This window comes from Xenopus laevis, chromosome 8L, assembly GCF_017654675.1.
Source record: "Xenopus laevis strain J_2021 chromosome 8L, Xenopus_laevis_v10.1, whole genome shotgun sequence".
In the NCBI taxonomy this organism is placed as follows: Eukaryota; Metazoa; Chordata; class Amphibia; order Anura; family Pipidae; genus Xenopus; species Xenopus laevis.
Window position 1 is genome coordinate 85,415,936 of NC_054385.1, and position 18,606 is coordinate 85,434,541.

The 18,606-nt window shown below is 39.5% G+C and overlaps 1 protein-coding gene across 1 annotated transcript; it reads right to left on the reverse strand.

Annotated features, from left to right (window-relative positions):
• Positions 1–9,284: 9,284 nt before the first annotated feature.
• On the reverse strand, positions 9,285–12,699 carry arf6.2.L (ADP ribosylation factor 6 L homeolog). Its single transcript, NM_001093208.1, is given in 1 exon segment — positions 9,285–12,699. A coding segment is annotated over 1 exon segment (528 nt). The 5' UTR covers positions 12,366–12,699; the 3' UTR covers positions 9,285–11,837.
• Between the last annotated feature and the right edge of the window lie 5,907 nt (positions 12,700–18,606).

The following is an 18,606-nucleotide window of genomic DNA, read 5'->3' on the forward strand; positions in this document are numbered from 1 at the left end:
GGTAACCTGTTATCCAGAAAGCTCCTATTTACGGGAAGGCTATCTTATACAAATACAAATTATTAAAAATTATTTCCTTTTTCTCTGTAATAATAAAACAGTACCTTGTACTTAATCCAAACTAAGATATAATGAATCTTCATTGGAAGGAAAACCAGCCTATTGGGTTGATTTTCTAGTAGATTTAAGGTATACAGATCCAAATTATGGAAAGATCCATTATCTGTAAAACCTCAAGTCCTTAGCATTCTGGATAACTGTTCCCATACCTTTAGTTGTAATTTAAAAACTTCCAGAAAGCCACAGGTTGCTTAACACTTCACTGTGGCAACAAAGCAAACGCATTTTTGTTCAGATTAAGAATTTTATTTTATAGCAAGCTTAACAAAGGTTTGAAAAGGGAAATCATCTATTTTTAACATATGGCCTGGGGGCCCGAGTAGAAATTCAGAAAGGACTACAAGTCTGATTACATCAAGCATACTTGTGTTTCCTTCCATTTAAAGGCAATGTTTACATACCAGGCTGTATTAGAGAATGCTGCTATTTCATTAAAGGAAGTACCTTGCATTCCTGAGAGAGGCCTGTCTCGATCAAATAAAACATTCTTTGAATATTGGCATAGTAAGATGAATCCATGGGCCTAAGTCCTAAGCTAGAAGTATTAAGCAGATACTATAACCTACATTTTACAATATGTTCCTGGGGGCATTGCGGTAAACTGCAGGAAAGAAGTGAGTCCATGGAAAATTATAAGTCAGCTTTCAGTATTTAGACACCAATATTTTGAGGCAAGTTACATTTGGTCGTATTTATGGTTGCTTTGGAACTATATGCCATTCTATTCTGCCTTTCCCCTTGCCTGAAATTTTAACTGCTAACTGGTTGCCAAGATCACTGTTACCCGAGTGCCAATAAAACAATCTTCACTGCAATGCAGGGCCTGTGCTGGTGGAGGAGGGGACATAATTGAAAAAGTCCGTTTGCAGTTACCAGGTTTCCTACTACAGCAACCTGACTGGTGCAGATACACAATCATCAATTAATTGGTCAATTAGTTTGCTGACAAGAAGGGACCTGGAAACTGTAATTTTCTGCTTCCAAACATAAGTGCAGAGCTATAATTGTGAGTGTCACCTTAATTGTGTGACACTTGAAAAACCTGTACGGGTAACACTACATAAATGTCATTTAGATGGCCTGGCTATCAAATATATCTGTCAGTTTCAAAGGGGAAAAATTATCTAAAAACATGCAAAATCCATAGGATTATTACCACAGTTAAGATAAGGCTCTAATCTTAGTAAGACATTTTAAAGGGCTGTTCACCTTCCAACACATTTTTCAGTTCGGTTGGTTTCAGATAGTTCACTATTAAAGGGGTTGTTCACCTTCCAAACACTTTTATCCGTTCAATTGTATAGCAGAAATAAAGACTTTTTTCCAATTACTTTCCATTTTTTACCGTTTTTTTCAAAGTTAAAAGTTTAATGTTCCTGTCTCTGGTGTTTGAGTCTGGCAGCTCAGTAATTCAGGTGCAGATTCTGAACTGTTACAATTTTGCAACATTGAGTGGATACATTTCTCAGCAGCATCTCTGGAGTATTAGCAACTATTGTATCAATTCTAACAGCTGCCTGTAATGAAACTCAGGGATTCTGCTCAGCAGGGACAAAGATAAGAAATGTATCAACTAAATGTATCAGTTTAGAACAGTTTAAAAGGGTCGGCGACCCCCCTCCCAGCGTTGCTTCAGAAGGTGAAAAATGACACTTTACCCTTCAATTTTAGAAAAACACGCATAGAAAATAGAAAGTAATTGGAAAAGGTTATTTCTGATGAACTATCTGAAAACAACTAGGTGTTTGAAGGTGAAACCCCCCTTTAATAAAGACTTTTCCCAATTAATTTCTATTTTCTATGTGTGACAGTTTTTGCTGCTTGGGGGGGTGTCGACTTTCTAAACTGATACATTTAGTTGATACAATTGTTAGAATTCATACAATAGTTACTAATACTCCAGAGATGCTGCTGAGAAATGTATCAAATAAATGTTGCAAAATTGTAAATCTGCACAGAATAACTGAGCTGTCAGACTCAAACCCCAGAGAGAGGAACATTAAACTTTAAACTAAGATTTTGAAGAAAAAAAAAACCAGTAAAAATGGAAAGTAATTGAAAAAAGTCTTTATTGCTGGGGAACAATCTGAAAACAGTTGAACTGAAAAAAGTGTTTGGGAAGTGAACAACCCCTTTAAAGTTGCCTTACATTGACCAGGGTTAAATATTTCATCATTGACTTCACCTTAATTTGATCTCCTTTTAAAAATGTTTTGGACTGGCTGTTTCCTTCTAGATATACATTAACAACATTATATCAAATGTTTTCCATGTTCATTGTTGCCCCTTTTCTTAGAAAGATCTCGATCTAAAATTTGCTCTTATTAGAACAGCATCCTAACTTGCATCAAACTAACATTTTACTTGCTCATATCCCATATTAAACAACAGTAAAGGATCCTAAGGTTGCTGCTCAAAAATCCTTAATTTGATTGAACTGTAGAACATAAATTAAATAAAAAAAATAATAAGGGTTAGTTCATCTTTAAATTAAATTTTAGTATGTTATAGAATGGTCAATTCTAAGCAACTTTTCAACAGGTCTTTATTTTTTATAGGTTTGTTTTTATTATTTGCCCTCTTCTTCTGACTCTCACCAGCTTTCAAATGGGGGTCACTGACCCCATTTAAAAAAATCAAATGCTCTGTAAGGCTATACATTTATTGTTATTGGTACTTTTATATTCAGGCACTCTCCTATTCATATTCCATTTTCTTATTCAAATTGAGGAATGGTTGCCTGGGTAATTTGGACCCTAGAAACCAGATTGTTGAAACTGCAAACTGGAGAGCTGCTGAATAAAAAGCTAAATAACTCAAAAACCACAACTAAAAAATTAAAACCAATAGCAAATTGTCTCAGAATATCGCTCTCTACATCATACGCAAAGGTGAACAACCCCTTTAAATCTTCCCATGCTTATATAAATTAAGTTACCCATGTCAGGTTGGAAGCTACCTTCCAACTTGGCCACTCTTCTACCGTCTATTGTCAAATATATGGTTCCAAAAGCATGCTCTCCCCAATTTATCCCTGATATGTAATAAAAGGCTCTTCATTTGCACAGAGTAGTGATGGGTGAATAAATTCGCCTGGCACGAATTCGCGGCAAATTCCTGCGTTTAGCCACCGGCAAATACATTTGAGAATCTCCAGCGAAAATTTGCAGGTGAAAATTGCTCAATTTTTTCATGAAAAGGTTTGAATTGCTCGATTTTATAGTGAATACGTTCAAATTGCTCGATTTTTTCATGAAAACGTTTTGAATTTCAAGATTTTTTTCGAACTTTCTGATTTCACGATTTTCCGCAAATTTTTCGCCGTTTTGTGAATTTTGCGGGAAATTGGCTAATTTTTCGACGAAGCGAAACAGGAGAGATTCGCCCATCACTACACAGGAGCAGTAACCCATAGCAACCAATAAGATGTATGCTTTAAAACAGGTATCAAGTAAATGCTACCTGCTGATTGGTTGCTATGGGTTACTGCTCATGGGCAAACTTAAGTGTCTTTTATTATATCAAGGGGGGCATGTAATATAAGTCATTAAGTTTGCCCAGGTGCAATAACCCATAGCAACCAATCAGCAGGTAGAATTAACTGGTCATCTGTTTAAAGGAGAAGGAAACCCAGTCGGTGCAAAAACCCTCCACCCCCCTCCCCTGTGTTGCTTCCCCTCCCTCCTCCCCCCTGGCCTACCTGTCCCGCTGGGCAAATGCCCCTAACTTGTTACTTACCCTTCTGCGCAGGTCCAGTCTACGGAGTTCACCGACGCCATCTTCTTCCAAGCGATCTTCTTCCTGTTTGACCGGCGCATGCGCAGTAGGAGCATTTAGCCGGTACGGATCTACTGCGCATGCGCCAAAAGTCACAAAGTGAAATTGGAAAACTTCGTGACTTTTGGCGCATGCGCAGTAGATCCGTACCGGCGAAACGCTCCTACTGTGCATGCGCCAAAACGCCGGTCAAAGCAGGAAGATCGCTTGGAAGAAGATGGCGTCGGTGAACTCCGTAGACTGGACCTGCGCAGAAGGGTAAGTAACAAGTTAGGGGCATTTGCCCAGCGGGACAGGTAGGCCAGGGGGGAGGAGGGAGGGAAGCAACACAGGGGAGGAAGGGAGGGTTTTTGCGCCGACTGGGTTTCCTTCTCCTTTAAAAGCACACATCTTATTGGTTGCTATGGTTTACTGCTACTAGGCAAACTTAGCGCCTTTTATTACATATGGGGGAAAGCCTTTAATCTGTTAAGAATTATTTCATATATTGATTCAGCAGGTTTAAGAATCCCACTATCCATAAAACACATTGAAGCATGAATCATTTAGAAAGGAGATTTGCTCCCTCAGTGACTTGGCCCAAAGATATATTGACATACATATATATATATTGACATGTAATGAAGAGATTTATAAAGAAATGATAAGTAATAAAACTGCTTTTGAATCATCTGAGCTAATGAGTCATGCAATGAACACAAAGGGATTAAACCTGTCCTAAACTGGGTAGAAGAGATAGCTTGGCCCCAAGGGAGAGAAGATTGATCTGGATAGGTATAATCATAAATAAATAGCTGGATGGGAAGCAGGGTAGGACAGGCGTATCTGTTTTTATTTCAAGCATCAACTCCATATTCACACCAAAGGAAATAAAGAAATTAAAAGGCAAATTTTAAAGTATGCATTCACTTCCAAATATTACTGTAACAGAATTTGTTCTTGAAACATGACAGCTATGTCAACAGAACTTCAAGAGCTGTCTAGACAATAACTTTTAAATACTTTTTTTTAAGCTGCAAACAGAAACATTTTTCTTTTGATATTATGTCTTCAAAAGTTTAAAATTTGTTTCTAGCCAACCATGCAGGATACTTTTATTCAATTGCATAGAGCTTGCCGTTACAAAATATCAAAGCACAGCTATGTGACTCATCTATGCCAGCTTGCCTGGACATGCATACTGGGCTGAGAAAACTTGTCTTATGGAAACCTTACCTTGAGTTGTTTGCTAGAGGAAACTATCTTGAAGAGTCAGTGCCAACATCAACTTGCAGAATGACTGGATTGGCGCTTGGAAGCATCTGAGGGCAGAGGCAACCACTGAATGTGGACACTGTTATTACAATGACGCATCTCAAGCAGATTTTATAGTTTCTGTACGAGGCATGTACAATGCTATGTCATGGAAAGCACAATGTCATGTGATTAGGCGCCATATAAACAGCTACAATCGCCTATTTGCTTCAGAAGGAAATGTTTGGATGTAACTCAGAATTAAATAATGGTATCTTGCTGTATATGAATGTGAGCTGGCCAGGAGTACAAAGAGTTGTATATATATTTTTTAGGGCACAAATTGATACTAGCATTTGGTTTGAAATAATTACACTGTGAAAAAAAACTATTTGTGGTCAAAGAACAAAGTTTCTGGCCTTGTGGTGCCCCTTTTCAGGTCCTTTGCAGATCCAAAATCTCTTGGTTTGTGGCTATTAGTTATCAATATATTGATTGGTTTTGTTACCCCACTGGCTACAATGGGGATCACTGTAAAGCTGGATATTGCCTACTGACTTTAAAACAATTGGTACTTTTATTCCATTGAAAGGGGCTAAAGAGCCTGCCAGGTTATGCCCAACCAAAGGTGCAGGCTAATAGAGGCCGCATTCCAGTTGGGAATAATAATGCCCCCCGCCAGCGCTATGTGATCCGCACCAGGAGGAGCTCCCGGTGCGAGCAGCCATGTCCAGTGGATAATGCGCATGTGACGTCACGAGCATAATGAGCAATTTGGGGCAACTTTTCATTATGCGCATGCGAGTAAACGAACATGGCTGCTCGCACTGAGAGCTCACTCCCGGTGCGGGTAGCGTAGCACTGGCATTTTTTAAAATAAAACGACTGTTATCCCCAACAGGTTCCCTTTAACTTAGCCAGTTATTTGATCAGTTTGGCTGGAAAATCCTGTTGGCCAAGGACCATATTGGGCAGGGATGTGGTCCTCTTTCTGCAGGTATACAGAGATCCTGTGTATGTCCTGCATGCAGCTCAGATTCAAAAGCAACAGGTTTGGCCCATGCGCCCCCCCTCAAGTCACTGATTGGTCACCAGGGTAACCAGTCAGTGGAAACCAAGAGAGCTGAAAAGCAGGTTGTGTTCTGTTCGACATCCAGTCACTCCAGCCTTTATACATTACATTTTTGCTTAACTATTATAACATTTTTATTTTGCACAGCCTATCCATTTACCCAGTTTTTATTTTTATACTGGACAATTCCTTTAAGTTTATTGGATTTTTTTTTACCCAGTGTTTGAGGAAATTCCAAGTTCTGTTACAAGAAATAACATTTTTTCTCATGGGAATACATCATTTACATATGCAGTACTGTCTTCCTCTTTTTTTTTAACCATATTTTTTTTATTTTTGCAGCTAAATCTTGAAGTGTATTTCAACATACCATTTTGCTTAAGACAATCTGTGTATTTATTGTGACATTGCAGCAATGAAAAAATGTAACTCTACAGCATAATTACCACTACCATGCTTCCCTTTAGGTATTGTGTTTGTGTAGTCAGGGTTAAGATGGCCATGCACGATTAAGATTCACTCATTCAAACAAACTGATCTTTCCCCTGATGTGCTCACCTAATGTGGGTAATATCAAGCTTAAGCCAATCAGTGGCCCTAGGGCCAAACAATGGGAATACAACGGTGGCAATGCAAGTCGTCGGAGCGAAGACTGCATCAACTAGCTAATGCAGTTTTAGATCCAACGGGAAAATCAAATCCGAGGCTGCAGATTAAATCTGCTCCCACATTGCAACAGGGTCACTCCCTTGCTTTCTGGCAAACACAGCACAAGGAAAGCTTAGATCACATACACACAAAATCTTGCACCCACTATATTTTAAGGTAGTACTTGTGTGGGTACATACATGCACAGTTTATAAGAACTTGGTAGAATTGCTGCAATGTAAATTTACCCAGATTACCAGGGTAATGGAAAAAAGATGGCAGCCGTGCACTCACTTGTGTTTTTAAATGCTTTCTTATGGCCCAAGGCAGTAGGTTAGTACCTACCCCCAGTGATATACATTTTTTTAAAGAGGCTTTTGTGCCACCTACCCATACAGGCCACTATAAAAGTATGATAAGAGGCTGCTTTTCATCTCCAGAGACTCGAAATCTTGTTAAAATAGAAGGATGAATGGATTATGAAAATACAAAGAAATATTTTAAAGGGGTTGTTCACCTTTAAATGAACTTTTAGTATGATGTAGAGTGTGATATTCTGTGACAATTTGCAATTGGTTTTCCTTTTTTATTATTTGTGGTTTTTAACTCAGCGGCTTTCCAGTTTGTAATTTCAGCTGACTGGTTGCTGGGGTCCAAATCACCCTAGCAACCATTCCTTGATTTGAATAAGAGACTATAATATGAATAGTAGAGGGCCTGAATAGAAAGAGGAGTAATAAAAGTAGCAATAACAATACATGTGTAGCCTTACAGAGCATTTGTTTTTTTAAGATGGGGTTAGTGACCTCCATTTGAAAGCTGGAAAGTGTCAGAAGGTGGCAAATAATTCAAAAACTATAAAAAATAAAGGCCAATTGAAAAGAGTTGCTTCGAATTAGCCATTCTATGACAAAATAAAAGTTAAATTGAAGGTGAGCCATCCCATTAAGTTAAAAAAAAAAGTTGCAGAGAAAATAATTAGCACTCAAACCCCAATAAAACGTGTCCAAAAAGTAAGAAGAGCACACAACATTGCCCCCACGATTACTTATCACAGACAGCTGCACCTGTAAAATTGCAAGTCAGTTATACTACTTTGTATCAGGTAACAAAACCATTTACATCTTATCTGCAGATAAACTGCTGGTATGAGAAAGTGTAAAGCAAGGATGGGCAACATGCAGGTCTATAGTCCTCTGCTTTAAGTGATATATTAAGTGTTTAAAGAAACAGTAATACCAAAAATATGAAAAGTTTTTAAAGTAATTAAAATATCATGTACTGTTGCCCTGCACTGGTAAAAAAAAAAAAAAATTATCCGTTTGCTTCAGAATCACTACTATTGTTCATATAAACAAGCTGCTCTGTAGCAACATCAGAAATAGAAAAAAAAATGTGCTATATAGTGATAACACCATTATTTTCTACAGAGTATCTGCTGTGTAACCTGAGCCTATTCACCTTTGAATGGTTGCCCCCATTGCTACAGAGCAGCTTATTTATATAAACAATAGTAGTGCTTCTGAAGCATACACAGCAGTTTTACCAGTGCAGGGCAACACTGCATTATTATTACTTTAAAAAAAAAAAAAAATTTTAATGTTACTGTTCCTTTCAGTTCAACAACATCTCAAACCCCAGTCTGCCCAACCCTGATAAAACAAATTGGAAATATCAGCTACAAGGCACAGTAGATTGATTTGGTTATTCTCAACAAATAAAAAGGTCCCTAAATTGTTGGGTGACAAAATGATCCCTTCATAGGTTTCAGTATTCTTGACTCAAGGACAAACTGGTTAGCAGGAAGTTGTCACGAGTTCTTCATGTGCTGTAGTTACACCTTGTAACTTTGCCCAGTGTGACTCTAGCCTAAAGGTTAATTGAGAACTGTTATTTCACAGTGAATTATATTACGTGTGGTCAAATGAGGAGTGTTTTTAATGATTACACTAGAGCCGATAGTACAAAAAATAAATTAGGTTGCCTTGTGATCACCACTATTATGTGCAGCAGTCAACCTAGAATTTCTCTAGTGTTCACATATTGACACTGCCTACACATTATGCATACTTTTGTGATCCTATAATATACAATTTGCCCATGTTAAAAAAGGCCACTAACTTATGTGGTCAAATTCTACAACATAGGATGTTTGGCAAGTTTGGGCCATTCTGGATTTTGAAAAACATAAATACAGAATATGACCAATGTATTCAGTAATGGAAAGATTGTTTTTCTTTGAATTTGTGGGAAAATGTCATTTCTAAAAGTGAATATAAAATGGCAATCAGTATTACCTGTAAAAGGTTTTACACCAATGCATTATTTCACTTAGGACATAAAAGAACCACACAAATTGATATAATGGGAACTATAGCACTTGCAAAGAAGATGAAAAGAAATGGAAAAAGAAAAACTACTTAAGAAAAATCAATTACAGAAATAATATTGGTATTTTATTTATAAAGGCATATATTTATACTGTTTTTGAGCAACGTACCTTTCCAACAGACAGACGAATAACTGCCAAACTGCTTTGCAATTTCTTCTAAATTACAAAGTTGTGCTTCGCATAATCTGTTTTTAAAGTGATGCTCTTTGCATAATTTTCTGTATTGCTCCAAGTACAAGGGAATTCTTAACATAAAATGACAGTTACAGAAAATGAATCCTAACGACAGTGCAACCTTAAAAATGCCACACCCCTTCACTCACTGGTTACGATTTACTAGATTAACAAAGTTTGACAGTTGGCCAGGGAGATACCCAGCCCATTCAGAAGATGAATCCTGGCGTAACAGCCTCAGATTTGTGTAAAACCTTTGTTTCATTAAAAAAAATGCAGGCAGTGTTTTTAAAATGGCCAATAGCCCTATATTTCTATGCTCCTCCAGCATGAAGTAATAGACCTATAAATAAATGGCAGTACTTTATCTGGACTGCCTTTCTGAGACACAAAAAACACTGTAAGCTGCAGGGTAGTGTTGCCTGGCATATTTTTAGGTTTGTTATTTCTTGACTGTATTTATGAACTACCATTTTTTAAACTCCAATACCCATAAACATCTTTTCGGACTGAACACTAAACCCATTTCAGAATAATGCAAAGAAATGATAAATGGCTCAGTCATGGAGATGGAAAAGTACAGTAAATGTTTCCATATAACCGGAGAAACATGCTGTGTTCCAGAAAAATGGGTCAGAAAACTACTTTATGGATGCAGTTACAGAACAGATCTGATTTAGGGACACATGCAAATACTCAAAGTGCAGAACTACTGTGGGAAATGCATATTGCAGTACTGATTTTTCAGTGTTTTAGGCCCTGGTTATTTTCAGTAATCACCCTAAGCTATGAGAGTGCAGCCAGTTTTGGGCAGCAACAGGCTGCAAGACATTGTGATGTTCTTGCTTCCTTTGGTATAAACTACATTAACAATAATAAATATTTCTTAGAACTTACTGCAGTCTAAAACAGATGCAACAAGTTTTGGTAACTGCTGCTTAACAAAGAACACTGTACAGCAAGAGAAGCAGGTGTATTTCCTGAAATAGAATGTTGCAGTCAGGCCAGCTTCTCAACATCTAGGGTGTTAGAATCTTTGCAAAAAAATACTACAACCCAGCATAAGTCTCAGCAAAGGCCAGCTTAAATACTCTCCCTGCACTGGAACAGGACTGTGCAATTTTTTCTCCATATAATGGAAAGAAGATATATTAAAATATTTATACCAGGCCAAACATGTATGGGATCAGTTATCTGGAAATCCATTGGCCAGAAAACTCCAAAATACTGCCATGTATTTCCCCAAAATGTCCTATTTAAACAAATATTCGTTTAGTACAACATGTTAAACAAGTGAGACAATCTGCGTGGATGACAAAATAATTATTTTTAAAAAATGTATAGTATCTTAAGGCATGGTGCTCCACATTATGAAAGACCCTCAAACATTCAGCATAGCTGATCCCATACATGAACAAGATATCTATGGGGTTATAAAGTAGGCTGGGTTCCTTTACCAAATGGAGGACCCCACCCAGCACCTGCCTGTCAACTCAGACAATCCTGCTCTAGCGTTCAGTTAAGGCTATTGAGTCCAACCTAGTCCTGGATAGCAGACAAGTGCCCAGATTTACTTAGTTTGCTTTACAGTTGCATCTAACTTGTCAAAATATTTTGATTGTTATCGCTTTTATATGAACAGCCGAAGTAATCGTGCCTGTAATTCTTTTGTGGCTCCAGTAGCCTAAGGTCATTCTACAGGAGGTTTTGATGTGTGTTCCTTTCCACCTGTCCTAAAGACAGGCCACTGATATATCAATGATATCTCACTTATACTATTGAAAACACATATATGGTTTTGGTAAATATCTTGAGCACACAGAGTACGTTCTACTCATGCAGAGGGAGTAAAGTCCAGGATTTGTATCTAAAAATACTTGTAACTGGCATTCTTTTTTATTTATGGGTCTAATAACCAGGTAGGCCTTAGATAAAAAGACCAACATCCCGGCAATATTTAAAAATCTACCCAATCATTTATTACCAACCGCTTTAGTATAAAAGACAAACGGCAGGGGTGATTTTAAAGAATATAATTTGAAAGTTTACTAGTTGAAATCATTCTAGCAACATACCCTGTAGGAAGGCAAATCTACAATAGATGAAAACAAAAGCCGAGAAGCAGAACCGGGTGAATTAAGCGTGAACCCTCTAAACCAAACCCTACGAAGAAAAGGATGGGCTTCCTAGATCATTGTATTTAAACATATCATAGAATTTGCATCTTGAAAAAGGAGATTGGAATCCTAATGCAAAGCATAGAAGAAAACAAATGATAAAGTATTCCACCGAAACTTTTAAAGTGGTGAGCAATAGGGGGGGGGGGGACAGCAAAATCCTAACAGGTTGCTTTTACCCGCCTATATAACTTCTGAGAAGCAGAATGATCATTGTGCAGATGCTGTTTTTATTGATTAGTCATTAGGATTTATAATTGGATGTTAGCCATGTGAGTCCTTCATAGAGACCGTCCCCACTGGTAGCACAGGAGGGCTGCACGTACCAATTCCTATCCCTGATCCGGGTCAGACCCAGTTTCTCCTGGATCTCATGGGGTTTCATGGAGTCAGGGAGGTCTTGTTTATTTGCAAATATTAGGATGATGGCGTCCCTCATTTCCCGGTCATTGATGATACGGTGGAGCTCTTGCCTTGCCTCGTCTATACGGTCCCGGTCAGCACAGTCCACAACGAAGATAAGGCCCTGAGTGCCGGTGTAGTAGTGCCGCCATAACGGCCTGATCTTGTCCTGGCCCCCAACGTCCCATACGTTGAACTTGACGTTTTTGTAAGTTACAGTCTCCACGTTGAAGCCCACGGTGGGGATGGTGGTGACGGACTGGCCGAGCTTTAGCTTGTATAGAATGGTCGTCTTCCCGGCGGCATCGAGTCCAAGCATCAGGATCCGCATCTCCTTGTTACCGAACATCTTGGAGAGCATCTTCCCCATGGCGGCGGCGGCTGTGCGGGGTGCTGAGCATGAAACAGAACAGAGACACCGGGTGTGTTGCGCTAAAGCGGCTGTGGGGATGGCGGGGCTAAGCTGACACCTTCCCCCCGGTCCCACATGAGAAGCTGCCCGGTGAGAGAAGGCTTCGGAGGTGGCGTTGACTGCAGCTGAAGAGAAGTTGCGGCCCTGGGAGCCGGGCGCGGTCAGTCACCTCTTACTACCACAGCCTCTCAAACTCCCAAACTGGCGCTCCCTTGCCTTTTTTAGCAGCCCTTCTAGCCGCTTCACAACTTTAGTCCAGCGCCCAACAAAGGCAGCGGATTTTCCCAGTCATTCGTTCCTTCACTGGTCGTTTCCGGTGCCTGCGGACAGGCGGGTCCCGGAGGCTCAGGGCTTCATTGACTGGCGGGAGGAGTCGGCGTATTGTGGGCGGGAACGTGGGGAAGCCGTACTTACACACGCCTGGACAGGGATAGGTCGCTTCTGAATCATACAGCAAGAGTACAATAGGCTGCGTCGGCTTCTTACTGTCTGGGCATGCGTAAAAGCTTCTACACTCAAACCAGGAAGAGAGACTCCAGCTGCCACGTGACTGGAGCTTATATAAAAGCCGGGAGAGCGCTCCAGTTTGTCAATTTGAAATGGCGCCTACAGTTCGTAGCGTTTGTTTCTAGCGGTGAGACAGGTGGACTGTGTTATTGAAGCCGCGTTTGTGCCCGCTTATGACGTCATCAACGTAGAACCATACGTTTGGACTCGTTTTCGGTTGGCACTAGTAAACGTTTCCCTCACATTAGCCAACTCACGGTTTTGATTTGTCAGATAAGGCATCACAGTCACAAAAATGGAGCGCTCACTGCCCAAAACATCCACTTCTGTTGTGTGAGGTGCTGACCCAATCCTGTCCCAGGGTCACCTCAATCCATAGAAGAAAATCCCCAGCAGCACACTGTTAAACGTGCAAAAGTGCTCAGATGCAAAATGTATTCAGCCCATTGCATACAATAGGTAAAGTTTCGGGCCTACCAGGCCGCTTATCAAGCTTGATAAAGGGCCTGGTAGGCCCAAACGTTGCCTATTGTATGCAATGGGCTGAATACATTTTGCATCTGAGCACTTTTGCAAGTTTAACAGTGTGCTGCTGGGGATTTTCTTCTATCAAATAGGGCATTGTGGTACTGAAATACTGACTTGACTTTTAAATGCCTTTCAGTAGTCTAGAGCAGCTTGTCTGGTATGATATGGTCTGAACTTAATAAAGGAAGTGTTTTGTGTGTGTGCCTCCTATTTTTCAATGGAAATAAAGCATTACTAAGCAGGCACCCTTTTGTGAATCAACAAAAATTCTAAATTGGTATTAAAGATTTAAATTATTACATATTGCCTATATTATTTGACATTCTAGACAGTGTATATTCAAACATACATTTTTTTTTCTTTGCAGGAGGCGTCAGAAGCACCAATAGGCTAGTTTTTGAAAAATACAAGATTTAAATTACTTGAAGGCGTGGAAATCTGGAAAATGAAATCATCAAAGAACTTCCTTTATGATTTGTGATTGTAGGATGCCACCTACCAGTTGAAGGGGAAATGACAGCTTCAGCTTGACTCGGGCATTCCATTATTATACAGCACCCCTCGATATGGGAACAATTGTATATTTCTTAGAAATGTAACATCTGGTAAATTACAAATGTGTTGGTAAGAACGCAGTTCTAAAATATTTTTAAGGATTTGTCCTAATGCTGACAGAATTTTAGACACATTATATAATATTGTTTTTGTGATTATGTGCCAAAAATTATTTTCTGTTCTGACATAAGCCTAGTAGTGTAGCGCCAGTTTTCTTGACTTTTTCATTGTGGTAAGGACATTTTGTTGCTAAAAATGTTGTTGGCACAATAGATGAGCTTCAGAGTGCACATGGATGAGCTTCAGGGGCAACAAGACCTCTAGGAGAAACAGGAAACAAATACGCTACTATACTGTACTGTAGACATTTTAGGAAATTATTCAGACACCGACTTGGTTAGTTTTAAAAAGGTGTACGATAAAAAGAGCCCTAGAAGAAAAAGAAAATGGTGACACATAGTTAGCTGCATTGTTAAGTTAGGTTGAAAAGAGACCAAAGTCCATAAAGTTCAACCCCTCCATATGAATCACAGTGCACATATAGACATATACTTTTATTGACGTATACACTAACATATAGAACTATATGTACCAATATCTATACTAATTGTAGATTTTAATATCACAATGGCCTTTTACAACATATTATGCTGTAACATCCAAGCCCTTGCTTAAAGAGATACTGACACCAGAAAATAACCTTTTTTTTATATCATAACGTCTTTAAAAGCTATTTATAATTTTGCCATTAAAGTAGGGTGCTGCCATATTTGTGCAGCAGTAGTTCATTAGCATTAAAAACCCTAAGAAGGGACAGTCAAGTTGGCAAAACAGTCAGGCTTAGGAACTTCAAATGACAATTACTTACAAAAGCAGGACTATCAGCGAAAAAGGGCAACATGACCTATCGATAACTTTTAATGTAGATTAATATTTTGAAAATAAATTTTTTAGTGTCAGTATTACTTTAAAAGCATTAGTAGATTCTGCCATCACAACATCACCCAGCAGGGAATTCCACAACCTCACTGTGAAGAACCACCTTTATGGGAATAAAAGATCCCCCATCATCTGTCTATAATGCCCTCTTATGTACTAATAAAGAGTAATAGTGTCCCCTTGCAAGCGTCTTTATTTCCAGAGAAAACAACCCCAATCTTGACCGTCTACTAACCTAATAATTTAATTTCATCCTTGGGCATTTGTTTACAACATCCATTTAACTAAGTTTAGTTGCACATCTCTGCACTGTCTCCGGGTCATTGATATCTTTCTTTAGGACTCGTGTCACTGTCTACTCAAGACAAGGCTTTACCAAGAGACATATAAAGAGGCAGAATGCTTTTATCCCCTTTCTATGCAAGACAGCACTTTATTTGCTTTAGTACCTATAGAATGACACTGCCTGGAATTAGTCAACTTGTTTTCTACAAAAAATCCACAGATCCTTCTTAATGTTGGTACCCCCTACACACTGCCATTTAGTGTATAACTTGCATTAATATTGTTTCTACCAAAGCACATAATCTTGCATTTAGCAACATTGAACCTCATTTTTCAGATTGCTGCCCAGTTTTCCAATCTAGTCAAATCACTCTGCAAAGTGGCAGCATCCTGCATGGAACTTATATTTCTGCACAATTTAGTATCCTCAGCAAATATAGAAACAGTTAATAAGCAGGTTAAGAAGCAAAGGACCAAGGACAGACCTCTGCGGTACTCCACTAACAATCTGGTTCAATTATCAAAAGTTCTATTTACCACCATTTTTTGTAACCTACTGTATTCTTCAACCACATGGTAGAGTACTATGTTCCGTGCCTATATTCCTTAAAGGGGTGGTCCACCTTTAAATTAACCTTTAATATGGCCAATTCTAAGCAACTTTTCAACTGATCTTCATTATTTTTTATAGTTGTTTAATGAATTGTCTTTTTCTTCTGACTCTTTCCAGCTTTCAAATGGGGATCACTGACCCCATCTAAAACAGATGCTCTTTGAAGCTTCAAATGTATTGTTATTGCTACTTTTTATTACACATCTTTCTATTCAGGTCCTCCCTTATTCACATTCCAGTCTCTTAATTAAGCCATGGTAATTAGGGTAATTTTAGGGAAGCACAAGAATGGATACTATGGTAGAGTACCCTTAAATTTGTATATTAAAGTGCCAAGTGCAACACACTGTCCTGTGTTAATTATGTGAAACTTGTTTAAAAAGTGCCATGTGCTGTAGACCCTTCAGGTAAGTTAGACCAAGGATGGTAAATCAGCCCACCTCTGGTGAAATTGCCTACTCACCAGATTTTCAAAGTATGTACGCATCAAGCAAACTGGTGCTGACTTCAAGGTGTCCTCGAGTATTCACGTTCATGTTCATAAAAAGAAGAAACATATGATAGTGCAGACGTATTTATTTAAAATTGTACCCCAGCAACTTGTCATACTCACAAAATAACATGAAATTGAGAATGTTGTACAATTAAAACTGCTCCTGATCCTTAACGCATTTCACATGGAGCACCACGCTCCAACAGGGCCGGACTGGGAGTAAAAAGCAGCCCGGGCAAAAACATCAAAGCAGCCCACGTGTAAAGTTATGATCATCTTGTACACATCCACTCATTTATTGGGATAAAACTGCAAAGAATTATGTGCATAAAGGGCTGCCTTTCTCACTTAAGTGTAATACATGTAAAATATGTTAAATATTCTGCAGCCTTGTGTCTTTATATGGTACAGAACCCCTTCTAATATCCTTATTATACTGTAGGGTATCTGTTACTATAGGCACCATCTCTCCCTACTATACCTGCTATCCCACAGTCACACTCCCTTCCCAGAGACTATTATCCCACTGTTACTATAGGCACCATCTCTCCCTACTATACCTGCTATCCCACAGTCACACTCCCTTCCCAGAGACTATTATCCCACTGTTACTATAGACACCATCTCTCCCTACTATACCTGCTATCCCACAGTCACACTCCCTTCCCAGAGACTATTATCCACTGTTACTATAGGCACCATCTCTCCCTACTATACCTGCTATCCCACAGTCACACTCCCTTCCCAGAGACTATTATCCACTGTTACTATAGACACCATCTCTCCCTACTATACCTGCTATCCCACAGTCACACTCCCTTCCCAGAGACTATTATCCACTGTTACTATAGGCACCATCTCTCCCTACTATACCTGCTATCCCACAGTCACACTCCCTTCCCAGAGACTATTATCCACTGTTACTATAGGCACAATTTCTCCCTGTTATAGAGAAAAATGCAGGCTTCTGTCATGGCCTTTCTCCTCCAGTAACTCTCCCCAAACTCAGTGGCACATTCCTCCTAGCTGATTTTCACATGCCCAGGGGAACATCATGCCAGTAGCTTGCTATTAATCCCTCACCTAGGTACCTGAAGGCCCCACAAAGCTTGTTCCCATAGTGCTTATTGCTCTCCCTCCATCCTGGCCATTGCTACCAGGGAGGCCAGGATGTGTCCTGGGTGAAGGTGGACAGCCCCTAGTAGGATCTGCGGAAACGGGGGCCTCACTGTGCAGTTGTAAAAAGCCTGAGCTAAGCAGCATCTGTTAGCCTCCCCCCACACTTAACTAAAACCTGCTCCTTTGCTGTTATTTCACATTTTATTTTTTTCTCTGGCCTAGGACAGTAAAGTTATTTTGTTCCCATAGATTTAACTGACAGATGGCACTGGCATACTAGCAGAACCTTTCTCAATCACATCCAGCTTTGAATTGACTACAGAGAAACCAATATTATCTGTACAGGCACAGAATTGTTCTATTAACTTAATGCAACTGCCATTTTATTTCATTAATAACAAGCAATATAAGGTTAAATAAGCATTGATTTAACAAGATGGACCACTGTTAATAAAGTTCTTGGTTGCATCTCCCAATAGAATCTTTGGCTGGATCCCCAGACTGAACTTATGTGGCTTTTATTATTGTGCTCTGATTTCCCCAATAGAACTGACTGTACAATGGAAATGATTCTATGCATAGCTTTATTACTAAAACTGGATTTAATGTACATGGTTACAGTTAAAATAAAAGGTAATGCCAGACACTGGTTGCTCTTCAGATAAGAAATATAAATACTGTGGGGCCTTACTTACACCAACGTGTACTCCATTCTGAGCTGCTGGGACTCACACAGCACGGCAGCAGCAGCAGCGTGAGACCAGAGAGGAGTGGGAGGGGCAGAGCCATGAGAGAGATTGGATGGCGCAGCGGTCCTAGAGCCCATCGGCTGAATTGAAAGAGCTTCTGCGCAATCAATGCTGTTTTCCAGGTGAGGAGCAGCCCACTTAAATAAAATATAGAGCGGCCCCTAGGGCAAATGCCCGAAGAGACAGATTCTCAGTCCGGGCCTGCGCTCCAATAGTACAAAAGCAATTAGGGGCAAAAAAGCACTTGTGTCTGGGGTCTGGCTTTGCTCTGTTCATAAAGGACAAAAAAATATGCTGCAAGATGCAGAGTGCCTCGCCATTATGCATAAGGAAGCCCTGTTCTTATTGCCTGCCACTTGGCAAGATGTAAGCACATGGTTTAGATGCAGCATGCACCACCAGTGCTGCCTC